Source organism: Ambystoma mexicanum, chromosome 3q (genome assembly GCF_040938575.1).
Source record: "Ambystoma mexicanum isolate Mex_15411 chromosome 3q, UKY_AmexF1_1, whole genome shotgun sequence".
In the NCBI taxonomy this organism is placed as follows: Eukaryota; Metazoa; Chordata; class Amphibia; order Caudata; family Ambystomatidae; genus Ambystoma; species Ambystoma mexicanum.
The window spans coordinates 795,772,558-795,794,476 of record NC_090926.1 but is presented as its reverse complement, the minus strand read 5'-3'; the positions used below and the strand labels follow the sequence as shown (position 1 = coordinate 795,794,476).

Here is a 21,919-nt window from a genome sequence, read left to right as displayed (position 1 = left end):
TCTTAAATCTGACACTATACTTGGGGGCATGGCTGGCTCAATGGCACATGGTTATACCCGAGGGAAATGATTCTACACTTGACACATGCATCATAGTTGCCAACATGATCCATTCCTGCCAACATGATCCATTCCAATCGTATCCCTCAACTTGGAACAGACAATGTTATAGACATGTTCAAGGCCACAAAACAAGATTGAAGAGCAATCCAAGGGATTCAAAACCAAGGATTAATTACAATCTTACAATGTTGCAAAGGAAAGCTGTATCACAACTCAAAAAGAATCCAGATATAACGGTCAAAATAGCAGAGAAGGGGGGGGGCAATATTGTATTGCTCCGAACAGAAGACTATCTGAAAAAAGCTACCAACCATCTGGACAATACGCAATGTTATGAAAAACTCAATTGGAACCCCATCCCAAAACTCAAGAAGATGACACTTCACGAGCATGCACTGAGAGACACTGCATTACTCACAGATGAAGAATATTCATTTATGCATATCCCATTCCCCATTACATCAACCATTTACTTCATATCCAAAATACACAAACCACTAAACTGGCCCCACGTAGACCTATTGTAAACAGCATAGGCGCTCTGACGGAAAGAATCTCTGAATATATAGACAACCATTTCGAACCACTGGCAGCTGGAATATCTTCATACGTCAAAGATACAAAACATATCATACAAGAATCGGAAACAATACAATGGGAACCCAACTATTGGTTAGTAACATTAGATGTCTCAGCTCTGTACACCAGCATTCTACACGAAAAAGGACTACAAACAACCAATAACTTCCTCAGAACAAGATCGGTATCATTCTATTAACAAAACGATTTTGGAAGGGTTAAAAACTTCACTTTAACCAATAACAAATGTTCTTTCAACAAGCAACTCTACAAACAAGTCCAAAGTACAGCATGGGGGCAAAGTTCACACCATCCTATGCCAACTTGTATATGGGCCATTACGAAATTGAAAACGCATGGCAACATCCATCTTTCACTTTACACAACAAAGTGGCATTTTGGGGAAGATATCCTCTATATATCATCTTGATCTGGAATGGAAGAATAACTATTGGAATACTACCATCATCTCAATGTCAATCCATACAACTTGAAACTAACCATCCAACAAAGTAAAACTGAAATAGACTTTCTGGATCATTACACACACACACACACACACAAACTACAGTTCATAACACACGTTTCATTAAGCCCACAGCAGTGAAATAGCATATTACATGCTACTAGTAATCATCCTAACCATGTCATCCAAAATATACCTTATGGAGAATTGCTTTGAATAAAGCCAAACAGACCAATACAAGAAGAGTTTGAAAAACATGCACTTAATACAATTCAGATATTCAAACAGCGAGGATACAAAGGCATCTAGACAGAAGCTTTCAAAGAACCAAATTAAGAACCAGAGAAGATCTTCAAGACAAACCCAAACTGCAAAAAACAACACAATCAGATAAGGTACGATTCATTACAACATGTAGTAGCAACAACGTCATTACAAAAAGTACTCAAGAAGAACGGGTATATATTAAAGTGGATACTGATTTCCAATACCTTCTGGACATCCAACCAAGTATAACATTTCATAAAGAAAAAACATCTTAAAGAAATCCTTAGCCCGTCTCACTTTCAACAAATCAAGCAACAACATACCCTTCCAGCAACAATGTGGTTACAGCAACCCACAGTAGGCAACTACAAATGTGGAAACTGCCAAATCTGTAAATACTCTAACAATGCCAAAATGAACATCACAATGCAAATAGCAAAAGTAAACCAATCAGAGACTTGATGAATTGTAATAGTAAATATATCATATACAGGATCCAGTGAGTCTACTATACAGGAAGTATGATTAGGAAATTGAAGATACGAATAGGCGAACACATCAGATCTATCTCTAATCAAGATCTCAGATCACCATTGGCATCCCACTTTAAAGAATACCACAACATTGAACAACTACAACTTATAAAATTCTTCGGTATAGAAAAAGCAGTACTACCGAAGGGAGGAGACTTGGAAAAACGTAAGAAAAAGAGAAGCATATTGGATATGTCTTATGGACACATGCTATTCTGGTTTAAACATGGACCAAGAAATTAATAATTTTCTTTAATCATGATCAACAAATGTATCAAGAACTATTGTAGTTATGGCATGTATCATCTAAAAATGTCTGTTCTAAACAGTATACAATTTATGCATGTAGAAATAGAATTGTTTCAAAGTGAAAAAGGTAGCAAACATTCAGCCTCTTTGTGAAGTCAAAATATCAATATGTTAATATGCAAAAATCATCATCTTTTGCATTAGCAAATATTTGCTATTGAGCAAATCACTGATTAATAAAAAAAATAAAATAGATCCCATAATTGCATAAAACAAACCAGAGATACCGTATTCTAATTTTAAAATAGAAAATAGCATTTTTCAAATATGCGCAATGCAAGTTTAATATAGATCAGGCAAACAGCAAACTGTCCCAACCCAAGATGGCAGACACGCGAGAGTTACGCGTGACGTCATGGCATAACGCATTATAAAATCTCGAAATTAAAATGTACGGCAACCATACAGCGAGGAAGCACAAGAGCACAATCATCCAGATAAACAGGTAAAAAGTGTTTTTCAAATTGAATTGAAGTAAAGGCTTCTTCTTAAACCCAAGGGTAAAGAAGTAAATATTCTAAAAAGCAAGAACCGCGTAAACTACTACAAATGATGTCATATTTTGACAATGTTCATTTAGTTTATAATGTTGCAAAGTTAAAGGCTTTCCTCTCCTTATAGGAGGAAAAACCAGAGACAATGTCATGTCGATAACGCTCACTAAATTCCGAATCCAACCATCCAAGCTATAACATGCAAACCAAAATCAACAATATCAGCAAATCAAAATCAGCAATATCAGTTGAGTATAAAAAGGCATACCTATGATATCTGCAATATAAGTTTTCTTCCCAAACAAAATAGGGAAATACTGTCTGGTTCTCACAACCTCATCCCCACCGAGGGTTCACGGGGCCCTAAAGACCTTATTTGGTTCCCCTCGGATTCCTTGGAGCCAGTCCTGGCGCTGTTGGCATCCGAGACACATGCTGGAACAGGGTTTCAATGGGCAATGGATAAGCATGGCCGCCCCCATGAGGAATACTGGGGAACTGCATTCAGCGGTCTAGCATCCAGGGCAGGGCCCGCCCCGAAGGCACCTGGGATACCACCTGGCCATTTAAACCACGCCAGATTAGAGGCACGCGCTTCGCGTTAGTCTGCTCTTGCAGAGTGACGTTCACCGGATCTTGCACTGCATCCTGACCTTCTGGGGCGAGAAGAGGCTAGAACCATCGCCATCCTTGCCTACTCAGCAGCATCCTTCTGCAATCGAAGTCCTCCAACGCTCGTTGACTCTCTCCCGTTTCATCACAAGAAGGTAACGGGAAAATAACGGAACATCTTGGGAACTACTTACCAGTTCGTCAGGAAGACCATCACCTCCAAAACATCTTTCGTCCCTTGGATTCCTGAGAACCATTCATCTTCAGTTCTTCTCGACCTGCAAGACAAACAATAGCACAGGTTAGCCATTTGCAAGGACGCTCTCTGCACCGCTTGGCGTACCATCTTACCTTCTTGAGCTTCGCCCCTGCTTCCATCGCAGCTTCCAGCACCTGCAAGAAGAAGGGAAAATGTTACTTAGTGCAAACCCTGATAAAGACATTGCTTTCACCTTTAAAGACTTAGCTGAGAAGGAGTTGCAGCCGGTCTGAACTCCGGCCCTCGCCAGTGAAGAAACTCGGCGGAACGGTGCCTTTAACAACGCACCCCTGCCCGGTGCGGCAGGACGGAGAGCGCATCCTTATAGAAATCAAGGTGAGAGACGTCCCCTGGGGAACTGCATGGGGAACCCGAGAGGTGGGTCGCAAGGAAGGGACAGCAGTTAAACTTCACCTCCTGTCTTCTAGAGCCGATCCTCAACAGCCCGAACTCCAGGAAAAGTGAGAGGTCCCGAAGAGCATCCCGGCTCATCGTGAGGCGTCCCCGTGGAAACAAGGTGAGCGTTACACTGGTTTGTTTTTAGGACATAAGCCATAGAAGCAAAGGGAATATTGCACTTCCTGATGAACCGTCTGACTCAGTGACAGGGAAACACGTGAGGAAGAAGAGTCCAAACAGACAATTGAGCACCATAAAATAAATAGGAGCAAGAATATCAACTACTGAATGAACATAATTCAATAGGTAAGCAAAAATATATAATTCAACTGGCAAAAAAATTGCAAACTTCGCCTACATGGTCAACATTGAATTTAGACACATAGAAAGTCATTGAATGAAAGAAATTCGACTTGATCAGTTTGAGAAAAACAAGTACTTGAATGAACAGCAAATATTTGCATTTGAGGTGACATTATTCTCCACCTTAATATACTGGACAAATAAAAATTTAAGGGGCAATGAAATTGGATGTCAAAATGTTTTCAATTTTATACAGTATAGGATTTTTCTTTACATTATGGGACTTGTAGTTCCCCCATCCCCCATTATAAAACTCAGACTACATCGTGGGGGAAATTCGTTAAGCATTAAGCTTTTTTAACCAATCCAATGTATTTCTGCTGGAACTGTGGCACATGGAGTTATACAAGAGCAGAAGATTTAGTCCCATGATAAAGTAATTCTGAGTAGTAGTTTGTCATTCTTGTTTCTATAGCTATAACACAAACATAGGAAAACAAACAGTTTTACATAATCTTTTCCATGCTATTAAAATAGCACACAACTTTTTTTTATAAAGTTGAAGTTAATGGAAATCTACTAGCGTACCAAATAAAAATGCCAAGTCTACTCCAATATGAAAAGATGCAGGTGCAACACCCTGCCTCAAACAAGCACAACATTGTGAAATGTGGTGCATTTGCCCCTCTAAAGTACTTATAGCTGTGAAAACACTTATTTGCCCCAAAAAGTACAAAAACTCTCTAAACACTTAAAAACCTGGAAAAACCTGTTCAGTCTGGATAATATAGATTTGAATCCTTGCAGGGCCAAATCAGCGTTGAACCGTTCTAAGGTTGCTACTTGCGACATTGGTGAATAACCTTTACTTTAGGCATTAGCATTAGAAGCGAGTAGACTGACATGAAGCACTATATAAAATTGTGATGTCATTATTGCATACAAAATATATATTTTGAGCAAGCAACAACTACATTTTAATTACCAGGAAAAGTGCAACTTGGGGCTCAATCAACATGCTTGGAGTACCATGGCAGAGAGCAGTGAGAATGTATTTGCGAATATGACAATTTTATGAGCTAACCAGATCCTCCAGATAGCAACATTACAATTGCCGACTCCATGCCAGTCCCTACAAAGATGTGCTTCCCTTTCATTTGGCTCAGTTAAAAGCTCTGGTAACTCGACCAAATTCAACTCTACAAAAATAGAATTCATGTTTCTGATTGGCAACCTGACAGCTCTATCAGCTGATTTACTATGCGTATACAAAAAAAATGTAATATTATTAAATATATAACGTTCAACAATATATTTTTAAGAAAGGTGTAGAGGTGGCCGACAAGCAAATCTCTGCGGCGGCAGCAACTCACGAAACGCAAAAGATCCGGGCACTGTTGGGGTTCATTATGAAAGTGCAGCCCATTGCTGCATTTTATTTCATGGAAAAATCCTTGAGACAAAATTCAATAGCAAATATGTCTCAGTCACAAAATCATGGCGGATGACCATTGAACACCTGCATGTATGAATCGCCATGTGTTCTGTCCGTGATTAGGACTTCATCAAGCTAGTTTAACAATGCACTAACAGTTTTGAATTAGGTCACTTCCTGTTCACAGTGGGGTCAATTTGTCTGCAGAGTACGCTGCATTCCCTAGTTACCAGAACATGGTTATATTCAATAAGTATGATTGTACATATCTTTTATTCGAATTTTATGTCTAATGAATACACCAAACTGTTTTTCTTCATTAACGCCAAACTGGTTTATTTTAACTGAAATCCATTGCAGATGCACCTACAGCCGATGCATTGACTGAAGTTCTTTTTCATGGCTAATAATGGTTGTCTCCAATCTTACAAGTCCAGTCATGTGTTGCAACCCATGTTCAATAATATAATAACAGTTTACACAAATATTTGAACCAATGTATATTAGACCATGGCTTCCACGTTCACAGTAATAAAATGTTTAGGCAACACATCGATATTATGGATCAAATCAAACATTCAAATACATTTCCATAAAATTAATGTGCAATGGCCACAAGAAAAACATCAAAACAACATGTAAAAGAACGCAATAGAAATATCTGTGAAACATGGTACGTCATCAATGTCTTAATTGCGTGTGCCCGGCACAGAGGCAATCATTGGGTGTGCATCCCATTCACAAGAACTATCATCTTTAAAAACTAAAGAAGAGAGACAAATGAGATCGAAGATAAGCTGTGCCCACTAACAACTACTATCTGTGTTACTAAGCCAGTGTATGTCATTAAGAGGCGGCCCATGATGGACAGGTGCCCACATCCAAATTGCTATTCCGTGGCCTGATAATTCTAAGAAAAATGTCTTAACTCATTCCAACATCAAAATGCTAAATGTGAACAATAGGGTAACCAATGTTAAATTAAAGTAATTCGAAGGTAAAGTGCAAGTGCAGCTAATATTAAAGCTGGATTTACAAGTGTTTAATGTTGCCAATCACAGCTCTTTTCAACAATTACAGATGAACAATTATGCAAAGCAGCTGTAACGTCTCTATCATTGATCTTGTTGGCAAGTGCCTTTAGAATATTCATTCAAAATTCTTCAAAGAAAATACTTACCAACGCCATTAGACATACTGTCTAATACTAACAATATCCAAATGTTAGATAGATATGACGTGTATTCTATGACTGAAAGAATGTAACTCATCTTTTTAAAATTACACAGATTCAAAGGTTTGCATACCCGCAGCCTTCACAATTTCACACTCAGACGAAAGCAAAATGGAGATCCATAATCTTGCAATCAAGGCAATTGTTAAATGTATGGACCGTCCTGATAAGCAATATACCCAGAACTGGTTTGAAGGCAACATAGGCAAGCTATGCATAAAATGGCCCTAAAAAAAACAAAAAAAATAAAAATAAAAAAAATAAGTATTTAAACAAAAAAAACTAAACAAAAACCAGTAAGCGATGTGACATTGACTCAATAAGTGTCGGGTACTTTCCAAATTAGACTTGTGGTTGGCTCTTGGTGTGGAAACAACCTTTGCTTAGCTCTGTTAATTCCCAAGCTTACTAGTAAGGTTCAGGGGTTGCAAGGTCACAGGAGTTGTAGGAGTTTAGCCAACACCCCAATTTGTTGAGTAGAAAAGAAGACTTTTTCCCCCCTGGTTCTAACACAGTAGTTATGTGATCCAATTTTCGCTTTTATTTGTGCTAGTGCTGAGTTCTTGTAAATTTCAGTTTGTTATGAACCGCCACGGACCAGGACATTTAATCAGCTCATTAGGGCCCATTAGGAGCCACTGTCTCGACAAGACAGCTACCAATCACCCCAGACCAGGACCCCACAGGGGGCTATAGACTGTACACAATAGCCTTGATAAAGACCCACGGGTCGAAACACGTGTCGGCTGACAAATAAGGGACATAATTGCCCCTGAATGTACTAAATGCATAACCAACTGAAAGTTACAAGAACTCAGCACTAGCACAAATAATAGCGAAAATTGGATCGCAATAACTACTGTGTTAGAACCATTCTTTGAACTACCAAAGCAAGGTAACCAGGAAAAAAAGAAGAAAAAAAAAAAACTCTTCTTTTCTACTTTCCAAATTAGTAGTATATTTACAATGCCTTTTCCTCTCTTGGAATTCTTAGGCTGCCCTTGTTATTCCCACAATTTGCAATTTACATCAGAGACAACCCCGATATACTGTCACAGGCAGTGCTATAGTAAACAAAAGCAGTGTAAGGAGGGGGGGCTAGCCACATTTAGCACGATAAACTACTTTATACAGACACCATTGCGAAGGTTCACCTTCATAGAGCAGGTATATGTTTAAAACAGCCAAGTACCGATGTTGGTTTGAAGAAGGGGTGTGTACTCCGTTTTTAACCTGTACATAGCGGATATTCCTGTGGCCCAAGATCAGTAAACAAATTACCTCCAATGATTTTGATTGAATAGGCCACTTGTTGAGATATGCGGATGTTGTGTTAATAGACCAAACTAAGATGGGTCTTACATGGTCATCAAATGCCTTGATAAAATACTCATCCAGCAAACACTTTCGAATCAACTTAAAAACTGGGTCCGATTCCCGAATTAATCTCGTACGGAATGTTACATACTGGGTGGTCATCTTACTTGTGACCACAGCACTCTTATTCAAGATCCGAGAAAGGAGCTACTCCTAGTACTTTCTCCTTGTCAGCCTTTCCTGGTCCGTTTTGTCTTGTAGTTTATTTGTGGTGTCTCTGGCCTGCAGTTTATCATATTCCTTCTAGGTTGTGTTCCACTCTGACTCTTGATCCGAGCTTCCCCCTCTTCCCAGGGTAGTGGTAGTGATATCCCTCATCTTTTTGATCTACCTATCAGGAATGTCTATTCTTTTTCTTTAAGAACGTTCACTTCCAAGCCTCTCTCATTTCTACTGAGACAAGTTTCTCTTAGTATTCCAATTCTATTGATCTCCCCCTCATGTACGCTTTTTATTCCATTTCCTTCATTAAGGCAGTTCAAGTTTGGTTCTAAATTTTTTTCACTTCTATTGGGACGAGTTTCTTGGAGCATATAATTAGTCCCCTTTGGCCTCCCATCCTTACTATTAGGAAAGGTCTGCGGGATACTTAAGGGCCTGGGATCTTCTGCTGTTCTCAGTCTCACGTTCGGCTCGTTCTCGCCTACATCGACGCTGTACGACTCTCGCTCTTTCTCCCGGCTTCTCAGTATCTCGACAGGGAGCCATGCCGTTTGCTGTGGCTTCCCCGGAAATGGGTCATTGCACGGGCAACCTGGCCACCACAGCGATCTCGTGTTGAAGCCACCACTGAATCTCTGACTTTGCTTTCAGTCTCTCGCGCATGCCGGCCTTTCAGCGCTTGCTTTGCTGGTCCCAGGCAATTCTGAATGTTGCAGGCTCTACATTACCCTGCGACCCAGCCTCCTGCTAGCGTTACGCTACCATGGTACCCCCCCGTGCTCCCATGCGTTCCTCTTCCCTCTCCGGTTTGACGAGTACTCCTTTAACCCATTTCTCACAGTGGATTCATGATTTACAAAGAGACAACTGCTCTTTCTTCTTGATAATGGCACATTTTAACTTTCTCTTCAGTCAAGTCGATGCACTTGGGGAAGTATTTCATATGTTATATGGTCCCATTTATGCCTTCAAGTGAGTCCTTGTCTCTTAAGGTGAGGTCACACCTGCCTCAACCTAGGGAGAGTTGCAGAGCAGACTCACCTCCCTAGCGTCATGGTGGGGGTGGCCCTTGGGGAGAAGGGAAAAATTCCCTCAATTTGTCACACCATACACTGTTTGAATACCTTTTAATCAATGTTTTAACAATTTAAATACAAACGATATAGAGTAATGACTCAACTCCTTTAACTCATTCTGCATACCATGAAAATGAAACTTTTTGCGAAACCACTGAACAAAATAAATGTTGCTACGCATTGCAAGAGCGAGTGCTTTCTGCATTTGAGTGGAGAAACATTATGTAAATGTATACAGTACGTTTAGCTCTGTCGTGCACAAACATCATGACAATGTGCGTTGCATTTCGTATGCGGCAGCTAATGTCACATGCTGGGGAGTGCTCTATGATTTATTGTTTTTAGGGCACAGAACCTTAATTTGATTGCACTGCATTTTACGTTACCACAAAACGGTGGATGGGAATAGGTGCGGACCACATATTCGTCTGAAGTTATGCTCCGTGAAAAAAAGTGAATATACATCGATATGTATGGGTCGATTACGACTGGTCGCATCAAACACGTGGGTGTAGGGTTCCTTAACTTCAGAAATCTTATAGGCTATTAACAGATCTGTATTCTGCAGGGAGAAAACTCATGAGATTGCAGTAAAAGTAACATAAGACATCAATCTGTGGCATCAGCAGAGACTAAAGGAACATGTAAAACCTTTTGAAAGTGGTGTAAACTTGTCACGTCAGTATTTTATTGGTAATGAGACCAAAGCATTCGGGCTACACCAAACATTTCACTTCGTCTCCACTTCGGTCTTTGCAATAAATTTATTTATGGCCGAAGTATGTTTAAAATCACAGTCAACTTAGGTTTGCTCATCGCAAGTATCAGCAAGTGGCATGATCGGGTTATTTATGTTGGTGCACATGTAACATTGTTATGTGCAAACAACTACCTTAAACAATTATCATAAAACCAAATGACATATCTTTTCGTGTGCAACATTAAAATGATCTTTCACTATTGCCACAGAGCCAAACCCATTTCCCATGCCAACGTGTGTTGACATTAGTTACCGTTTTAGGGACAAGCCCAATCGCAAGATACCTCCGTTACAGCAGTCCAATATCACAAGCCCCGAATAGCCAAAGGCAATTAACCCATTGACTTCGCCACCTTTCCCTGGAATTTACAATTCGGGACGATCTCTAACTAAGTCTTCAGCTCCTATTGCAAACCTCACCTCCTCGCCCCCTTCTTCCAAACTCTGGAAACTCCACCCCAGGAGCCCCTGCAGCAGGAGGATGAGTAGGGCGGTGAATAGCAGAAGTCGGTACCGGCGGAGCAGTGACTGCACCCGCGCCCGGCCCGCCATCTCCTAACGTAGCCAGGGCGGGTACAAACACTAAGGACTGCACTGGAGACGTGCACGAAACAGGGTAAATTGCGCGCGCACGGCAACATCAGCTGCTGCCGCGGACACAGAAGAAGGACCAAGCAACGAGCCTGATTTGTCTGTCTTCTTCCGGGGGACGGAGCAAGATCGCACAATTGCAAAAGAAAACTAGAGCGCTAACATTCTCTTGCCGAATGTGCCAGCACTTGACGCCACGAAGGTCTAGATGCCACTGTAGTCGCTTAACTTGCTAAGGCAGTCAGCAGCGTTAGCCGCACAGTGCTGGAAATGGAAAACATTGCTCTTGGATTGGTGGTTTGGTATAACTCACTAGAGGCGGAGTTGTGGGAAGAAACTAAGTGACAGTGTAGAAACAAGGGACAAAAGTAAAACTAAGTTTAAGAGTTATGACTTGAAACCAAACTGATAGCTGAGCATAAATATAAGTAGATGTGATCATAAGGAACATGGTGAAATATGGAACGGTGTAAAACCCGGAACAGGCCGGAACGGGCCGGAACGGTACCCTAATATATAAAACGGCAGCAAAACTCACCGGAAAATGATGCAAACACACATGAAGAACATGTTGAAATGAGAAAGGTGCACCAATATGCTGTCATTAACCCATTATTGCCCAAAAGTTACATTTTATCACGAAAAAGTACCCGGAACGGGCCGGAACGGTACGCTAACATATAAAATGGCAGCAAAAATCACCTGAAAATTATGCAAACACACATGAAGTACATTTTGAAATGAGAAAGGTCACCAATATGCTGTCATTAACCCATTACTGCCCAAAATCTACATTTTCACACGAAAAAGTACCCGGAACGGGCCGGAACGGTACCCTAACATATAAAAAGGCAGCAAAAATCACCTGAAAATGATGCAAACACACATGAAGAACATTTTGAAATGAGAAAGGTGCACCAATATGCTGTCATTAACCCATTACTGCCCAAAATCTATATTTTCACACGAAAAAAAACCCGGAACGGTACCCTAACATATAAAATGGCAGCAAAAAGCACCTGAAAATGATGCAAACACACATGAAGAACATTTTGAAATGGCAAAGGATGAACAATCTGCTGTCATTAACCCATTACTGCCCAAAATCTACATTTTATCACGAAAAAGTACACGGAACGGGCCGGAACGCTACCCTAATATATAAAACGGCAGCGAAACTCACCTGAAAATGATGCAAGCACACATGAAGAACATTTCAAAATGAGAAAGGTGCACCAATATGCTGACATTAACCCATTACTGCCCAAAATCTACATTTTATCACGAAAAAGTACACGGAACGGGCCGGAACGCTACCCTAATATATAAAACGGCAGCAAAACTCACCTGAAAATGATGCAAGCACACATGAAGAACATTTGGAAATGAGAAAGGTGCACCAATATGCTGTCGTTAACCCATTACTGCCCAAAATCTACATTTTATCACGAAAAAAGTACCCGGAACGGGCCGGAACGCTACCCTAATATATAAAACGGCAGCAAAACTCACCTGAAAAGGATGAAAGCACACATGAAGAACATTTTGAAATGAGAAAGGTGCACCAATATGCTGTCATTAACCCAATACTGCCCAAAATCTACATTTTATCACGAAAAAGTACCCGCAACGGGCCGGAACGCTGCCCTAAAATATAAAATGGCAGCGAAACTCACCTGAAAATGATGCAAACACACATGAAGAACATTTTGAAATGAGAAAGGTGCACCAATATGCTGTCATTAACCCATTACTGCCCAAAATCTACATTTTATCACGAAAAAGTACCCAGAACGGGCCTGAACGCTACCCTAAAATATAAAATGGCAGCGAAACTCACCTGAAAATGATGCAAACACACATGGAGAACATTTTGAAATGAGAAAGGTGCACCAATATGCTGTCATTAACCCATTACTGCCCAAAACCTACATTTTATCACGAAAAAGTACCCGGAACGGGTTGGAATGCTACCCTAATATATAAAACGGCAGCGAAACTCACCTGAAAAGGATGCAAGCACAAATGAAGAACATTTTGAAATGAGAAATGTGGACGAATATGCTGTCATTAACCCATTACTGCCCAAAATCTACATTTTATCACGAAAAAGTACCTGGAACGGGCCGGAACGCTACCCTAAAATATAAAACGGCAGCGAAACTCACCTGAAAAGGATGCAAGCACACATGAAGAACATTTTGAAATGAGAAAGGTGGACGAATATGCTGTCATTAACCCATTACTGCCCAAAATCTACATTTTATCACGAAAAAGTACCCGGAACGGGCCGGAACGCTACCCTAAAATATAAAATGGCAGCGAAACTCACCTGAAAATGATGCAAACACACATGGAGAACATTTTGAAATGAGAAAGGTGCACCAATATGCTGTCATTAACCCATTACTGCCCAAAACCTACATTTTATCACGAAAAAGTACCCGGAACGGGTCGGAACGCTACCCTAATATATAAAACGGCAGCGAAACTCACCTGAAAAGGATGCAAGCACACATGAAGAACATTTTGAAATGAGAAAGGTGGACGAATATGCTGTCATTAACCCATTACTGCCCAAAATCTACATTTTATCACGAAAAAGTACCCGGAACGGGCCAGAACGCTACCCTAATATATAAAACGGCAGCGAAACTCACCTGAAAAGGATGCAAGCACACATGAAGAACATTTTGAAATGAGAAAGGTGGACGAATATGCTGTCATTAACCCATTACTGCCCAAAATCTACATTTTATCACGAAAAAGTACCCGGAACGGGCCGGAACGCTAACCTAAAATATAAAGTGGCAGCGAAACTCACCTGAAAATGATACAAACACACATGAAGAACATTTTGAAATGAGAAAGGTGCACCAATATGCTGTCATTAACCCATTACTGCCCAAAATCTACATTTATCACGAAAAAGTACCCGCAACGGGCCGGAATGCTACCCTAATATATAAAACGGCAGCGAAACTCACCTGAAAAGGATGCAAGCACAAATGAAGAACATTTTGAAATGAGAAATGTGGACGAATATGCTGTCATTAACCCATTACTGCCCAAAATCTACATTTTATCACGAAAAAGTACCTGGAACGGGCCGGAACGCTACCCTAAAATATAAAACGGCAGCGAAACTCACCTGAAAAGGATGCAAGCACACATGAAGAACATTTTGAAATGAGAAAGGTGGACGAATATGCTGTCATTAACCCATTACTGCCCAAAATCTACATTTTATCACGAAAAAGTACCCGGAACGGGCCGGAACGCTACCCTAAAATATAAAATGGCAGCGAAACTCACCTGAAAATGATGCAAACACACATGGAGAACATTTTGAAATGAGAAAGGTGCACCAATATGCTGTCATTAACCCATTACTGCCCAAAACCTACATTTTATCACGAAAAAGTACCCGGAACGGGTCGGAACGCTACCCTAATATATAAAACGGCAGCGAAACTCACCTGAAAAGGATGCAAGCACACATGAAGAACATTTTGAAATGAGAAAGGTGGACGAATATGCTGTCATTAACCCATTACTGCCCAAAATCTACATTTTATCACGAAAAAGTACCCGGAACGGGCCAGAACGCTACCCTAATATATAAAACGGCAGCGAAACTCACCTGAAAAGGATGCAAGCACACATGAAGAACATTTTGAAATGAGAAAGGTGGACGAATATGCTGTCATTAACCCATTACTGCCCAAAATCTACATTTTATCACGAAAAAGTACCCGGAACGGGCCGGAACGCTAACCTAAAATATAAAGTGGCAGCGAAACTCACCTGAAAATGATACAAACACACATGAAGAACATTTTGAAATGAGAAAGGTGCACCAATATGCTGTCATTAACCCATTACTGCCCAAAATCTACATTTATCACGAAAAAGTACCCGCAACGGGCCGGAATGCTACCCTAATATATAAAACGGCAGCGAAACTCACCTGAAAATGATGCAAGCACACATGAAGAACATTTTGAAATGAGAAAGGTGGACGAATATGCTGTCATTAACCCATTACTGGCCAAAATCTACATTTTATCACGAAAAAGTACCCGGAACGGGCCGGAACGCTACCCTAATATATAAAACGGCAGCGAAACTCACCTGAAAAGGATGCAAACACACATGAAGAACATTTTGAAATGAGAAAGGTGCACCAATATGCTGTCATTAACCCAATACTGCCCAAAATCTACATTTTATCATGAAAAAGTACCCGCAACGGGCCGGAAAGCTGCCCTAAAATATAAAATGGCAGCGAAACTCACCTGAAAATGATGCAAACACACATGGAGAACATTTTGAAATGAGAAAGGTGCACCAATATGCTGTCATTAACCCATTACTGCCCAAAATCTACATTTTATCAGGAAAAAGTACCCGGAACGGGCCAGAACGCTACCCTAAAATATAAAATGGCAGCGAAACTCACCTGAAAATGATGCAAACACACATGGAGAACATTTTGAAATGAGAAAGGTGCCACAATATGCTGTCATTAACCCATTACTGCCCAAAACCTACATTTTATCACGAAAAAGTACCCGGAACGGGTCGGAACGCTACCCTAATATATAAAACGGCAGCGAAACTCACCTGAAAAGGATGCAAGCACACATGAAGAACATTTTGAAATGAGAAAGGTGCACCAATATGCTGGCATTAACCCAATACTGCCCAAAATCTACATTTTATCACGAAAAAGTACCCGGAACGGGCCGGAACGCTGCCCTAAAATATAAAATGGCAGCGAAACTCACCTGAAAATGATGCAAACACACATGAAGAACATTTTGAAATGAGAAAGGTGGACGAATATGCTGTCATTAACCAATTACTGCCCAAAATCTGCATTTTATCACGAAAAAGTACCCGGAACGGGCCGGAACGCTACCCTAAAATATAAAACGGCAGCGAAACTCACCTGAAAAGGATGCAAGCACACATGAAGAACATTTTGAAATGAGAAAGGTGGACGAATATGCTGTCATTAACCCATTACTGCCCAAAATCTACATTTTATCACGAAAAAGTACCCGGACCGGGCCAGAACGCTACCCTAAAATATAAAATGGCAGCGAAACTCACCTGAAAATGATGCAAACACACATGAAGAACATTTTGAAATGAGAAAGGTGCACCAATATGCTGTCATTAACCCATTACTGCCCAAAATCTATATTTTATCACGAAAAAGTACCCGCAACGGGCCGGAACGCTACCCTAATATATAAAATGGCAGCGAAACTCACCTGAAAATGATGCAAACACACATGGAGAACATTTTGAAATGAGAAAGGTGCACCAATATGCTGTCATTAACCCATTACTCACAAACATGGTCTATAGTGATTTGTCTGCCAGTACCTGGATACATGGAGTAGAACTTATCAGTTAAAGGTATGAGGGTATGCTGTATGGTAGAAGAGCACAGTCTTATCACAGAAGCATTAGCCGATGGCTGTTCAGGCAAGGCTGCCCTGGAGTTCTTCAGGATGAGGGACACGTGATTCGCTCATGGCCCAATCCAGGAGTTGCAGGCAGACCAGGGTGTGCAGGGGTGAAGGTCAGGGAGGGACTGGGAAAGGACCAAACAAGCAAAAAAACACTAAGACGAAATGAAAGTGGAGGGATGGGGGACAGTAAGAGGAAACACAAGAGCAGGGGCACTCACCAGCAGTGTCTGGTAGGGCTGCGCAAGTGGAATCAAGTGGGTGAGGGGAGCACATGCAAAGGAGAAGACTCTCCGCTCTTCGCTACCTGTTGGGACAAGTGACTCGCTCAGTATAACTTGGCTAGTGCTGTGGATATGCTTATGTTTATATACATTCCACTGCACAAGTGGAAGGCACAGGATGAGGAGTGCAACTTTGTGTGACAAGTTTGTAAGATGGGGCATTGGGTATGACTGCAATGAATACCCAAATTCAGCAATGGCACTAAGTACAATTCACCAGTGTCACTTACCACCCTCAGTGTAATAAATCAGCAAAGGCGAGAGACATTAGTACTTGTATGTTAGCATAGATTTTATAACATTTAACCAAATGTAAATACATGAAATAACATTGTAAATGAGATACTATAACATGGTTTCAAGCTACCAATAAGACATGTATGGATGAGCTCTCTTTCACAATATATGCCATCCCTTTCTTCAAACTCTTGACCAAGCCACCTGAGAGCCTTGGGAGATCATCTCACTTGTAGGATGTCAGTAAAACCTGCCTTCTATTCCTGTTAATCTAGCACACGAGACAAGCAGATTGTGTTGCCTGAACCAGCTGCATCTGGCAAATGTTGTGCTAACAAGTCACATAAAACTTAACATAAAATGTCTTTCAAAGGTTGTCCATAAACTTTGATGCAGTGTGAGTGTCATATTTTATTGGACTTTTGGTAGACCTCTGTGTGTATTTGAAGAGATTTATTCTGTTTTTTCAAATACATAGTGCTTCCCTAAATGCACTTTGGACATTTGTACAGACTACTAGGGAAATGAGCTAGGTCAGGTCAAGACAAATGATACCAGTCCTGGCATAGTCCCTGGCAGAGTATCATTTTTGATTTTGTTGGTTTTTTACAGAGTTTACCCATGAAACAGAGGAACCAAGTTGCTGTGTAATAGTCATCTAATGCTGTAGATAAGAATTCAACAGTGGATGTTGCCTCTTTTGGAGGATTCCTTGAAAAAAGTGTATTAAAATCTTTCTTAATATTCTGCTTAATCTCTTTTTTTGCTCTGCAATATTTTTGTTTCTTCAACTGTGATTTTGGGAGAAAGGATTTTCCACTAATTAATTCCATAGCTATCCACTGCCGCACAGCAGTCATGTCTGCAGGGAATGGTACAAGTGACCCACTACACAATGTATGTGTAAATAAGCAGAGAAATAGTCCACAACTGGATGAATCATGCTGAGCTGGTACATCATGAGGAGCATGGATTGTCCACTTAGACCAGTCAATTGTGGATGCCACCTGCATGTCCATGAATGTTTGTAGTATGTTTATGTATTTTATGTGGAGGGTTTTATTGGAGTCTAAATATAGAATAATCTTCCACTTCATGAACACCAGCATAAGTACCCAGTGAGTATTTTGCACATTTGTGGGGATGATCCAGATGTCCTTTGCCATCATATCTGATTTGATGCCAAACTCGTGAACACTTGAAGAGTATCCACGTAAGTCAATGGTATGAATTATGAATGGACTGAAAACACTCACACGTACATCACATTCATTGACATGTTTTAGAGAAGCTCTAGTAAGCAAGAAGCCTTCAATGACTGTGTCAACCAGCCAGTTATCCCCTAAGAGAGATTTCATGTCTTCAACATTGATGTAAATATTTTGAACTAGGACACTCTGCATGCGTGGATAATCTGGTATTAAGTCCCATGGAAGGGGCACCGTTTTATTTGTTTGTTTAGGTGAGCTTGACCGCTGCGGTACACCCAGATCATACTCGTCTACCAGAAAAGAGGTAAAATGTTCGTTCTTGGGAACATTCTCATATGGGTTCAATTGTTTAGTAGGTTTATTTTTTGCTTTAATGTCTTCCTGAGTGTCATCAAATTTAGTTTCACTCATCAGAATAGAATCCATTGCGGCTACAGTCTGCAGCTCATCTTTCTGTCTAATTCTTTTCCTTCCAGATTTGCCTTTTCTGACATACATCCTGAGCTTTTTCAGAGAATACACTATTCTTTTCTTACTTGAACTCTTACCAATTGACTTTTGTGCAGCCAGAATGTGGTAGCATGTTCGTGAACTGTTGCAAGAGCATGTTTCAACTGGGAATAACTTTACCACATACTTTTTGTCTCATAATCTGGTAACTATGAAACATCCAGACTGTGCCTGAAAAAATACTCGGTTTTGCTTAACTATCAAGTCTGCTAGGCCTTCCATTGCATTTGATTTGCGCTCATCACCTTTTGATATTGTTACAGGTTCTTCATCATAGTGACCCTTCTTTATAAAGTCCACTATCTTTTCCACAGGTATGTAATCAAATGGGAATTCAATATCACCAGAATTAAGTTTTTTGCCAGCATGCCTGTTTGACAGGTGATAATTCCCCATACCACACTGTCCTCCCAACACTTCCTTTAGATAAAATGTTTGCAAAAAGTAGATTGCCAATACCATTTCATCCATGTGAACCTCTTTGTGCTTAGTCAGTCTTTTCATCACTGTATTCATGCTTTCTGACACATTAGTCGTAACTTCACTGGTTTTCCTATAAATGCCAACTGTTTCCAAGACCCATCTGCCTGCCTTTGTCAAGATGTCCTTGCTCAGTTTTTCCTCAAAATATTTCACAAAAGAAGCACTCCATGTGGCCCTTAGTTTTTCCAACAATGTTAGAAAGTCTTCTTCAGTTTTTTGCAGTCTAAGAGCTGTAGAATATTATTGGTGTACACTTTTCTGTCTGCTTTTCCTCCTTCATGACCTGAAACCCAGAATTCCACGTCTTTCAGTATGTGGTTCCAACAAACCACATGCTTGCATCTTGGAATAATATTCTCTACAGATTTCACAATAGCAGCTTCTCTGTCTGTTACTATAGTAATGGAACTCTGGTTAATTTGAGGCATACGCTTTGCTACAAAAGAAAAAAAATTTTCATGGACAATCGTTGTGCGTTTATCATGAATCAGTACAAAGGCAGGGATTGCAGGATTTTCCTCAAACAATGAACATTGAAATATTAGTGGAGAGAGGTAAAAATCACCTAATTGAAATGTTGTGTCATATGAAATTAGGGTTCTTGAATTCAACTTCATCACTTCCTCAAAAATATTGATAATGTCTGGAAGAGCCAAAGTTACAATAAGTTCGGGAACCAGAGAGTAATGGCATACAAACCCTTCCAGTGCATAGTGAAGCTCGAAGATGTTATATAAATCATCATGACTGATACTACATTTCTGTTTCCCATACTTAAGTTTATTTTTTATTTGCTCTGTATTTTTCGGCACTGTAACTCTCATGTGGGTAGGGGAAGCATCGCATTCTGCAATTATTTTCTGGTAAATTGAAGTTGGACCTAAATCTTTATTTTCAGCAATTTCTATCAGTACAGATGGCATTGTGCGAACATGAGCTCTTAAGGGGTATTTTCTCATATTTCCATGAGGCATGCATGGCTCAGGTGTTTTGTCTTCACCTAGATAATGGACAATCACTTTTTCAACACTTCCATCAAGAACTTCATAGCCATATCTGTAAAATGTAACTTCCTCTCTACCAATTAATCTTTGGAAGTAGGTCTTCCACACCAGAGGACTGGCCCTCGGCAGAGCATGCCTTCCTTTCTGAATCCATTTATACTGATCACAACTCCAATCATCTTTTCTATGCTTTTGTCCTTCATAACTGTATAGGAACACCTGACCATTTTCTGGATTAGTTGCCGGAAGTGTGGAAATATTGCCTTTTAGGTGATGCCTTAAAATGTTGAATACTTCTTGTGGTGAAAGCGGCGTTTGTTTGTTCATATAAACTATGCTGCACATTCTGGGGGATAAAGTAAAAATATGAATTAAATTAAAAATGAACACTGTTTCCCTCACACCCTAAGATCATTACAAATACGCAGGCAGTGGGTTTGTTACTCAAGAAGGGACACAGTGATAAGGGATGATGTCGGGACATAGTGATAAAGGAAGCATGTCTGGACTTAGTGGCCTATTCTGATGGAGGTGTAATTATGCTAGAGGTGTAATTCATGGGTGAATTCCCCATTCGGAATGTACACCTGTTTTTTACACCTGTTTCCTATCTTTATAATGGGCCTATTCTGCTAGAGGTGTAATATCCCCATGGGGTTGTTCCACCTCTAGCAGAATAGGTCCCATTATAAAGATAGAAAACTGGTTTAAAAAGCAAATGTACATTCCGAATCAGGAATTCACTCATGAATTACAACCCAGGCAGAATATGGCCCTAAGGGCCATGGATGTGTTACACCTCTAGCAGAATTGGGCCCTAAATTCCACACTATATCATAAAATGGGTCTCTATGTGCTGATAACCAGTAACCTGTGTGTATCAATGGGGTAAACACCATGGGCCTCATTATGACCTAGGCGGAGGACCATGGTGCTATTAGCACCATGGTCCATGCCGGTGTCCGCCATGGCGGAATGGGGAATTACCACCCCATTCCGAGGTTGGTGGGGCGGTAATTCCCCATTCTGCCATGGCCCTTCCCCATTCCCATTTTTGACCCATAGGGCTCAATGGGAATGTGGAAGGCGCTAATTACAGTACCGCAAATTGCGGTACCGTAATTAGCACCAAGGTCCCTTTGCGGGTGCCTACTTTAACGGCTAGAAAAACCAGCCGTTAAGGTCGGGTCCCACAAAGGGACCTCGTAATTAGGCGCTAAGTGTTTAACGGCGCCGCAGCCTTTTACGGCGCCGTTAAACACTTAGCGCCAGGGTCGTAATGAGGCCCCATATCTTCATCAGCCTCACTAGAAGCCCTTCACACTGATTCCTCTAACTTTCCCTACTCTTACTGATTATCCTAAAAGGATGGCAGAATGGGTAGCAGGATGGCAGGATGGGAGGTCTTATGATCAGTTAAGACACGCCATCCACCTTTCTCCCCAATTACTTAATCTCATTTTCTTTTGAGTATGTTTGTATTCAGCTCCTTGCTCCACCTCCTCTTGCATAATTCTCATCTATTGACCTCTTTGAGTCTTCAATCTCTCTTTTCCAATGACTTAGACCTCTTAATCAAATCTCTGACACTGAACACCTGTCAATTCAACCTGCCGTAAACATGACTACAGCCACTGTCTTCACCTTGATTCTTCATACTCTGACCATTTTCTGGTCACCCTCCACAATCAGTCGGCCCAATTTTTCTGAAACTCACTGGACTAAATAACTCCTCATCTGAATAAAGTCAGGCCCTTCCTTTAGGTGCTCTTTCCATCTGTTACCAAC

General features: G+C 40.7%; 1 protein-coding gene across 1 annotated transcript in view; it reads right to left on the bottom strand.

Annotated features, from left to right (window-relative positions):
• XYLT2 (xylosyltransferase 2) overlaps window positions 1–10,973 on the bottom strand; it is a 294,426-nt gene extending 283,453 nt beyond the window's left edge. Inside the window, exon 1 of the mRNA XM_069654872.1 lies at window positions 10,749–10,973. Coding sequence (XP_069510973.1) covers window positions 10,749–10,880 — 132 coding nt within the window. The 5' untranslated portion in view covers window positions 10,881–10,973. The remainder of the gene's footprint in view (window positions 1–10,748) is intronic.
• Window positions 10,974–21,919: the final 10,946 nt, after the last annotated feature.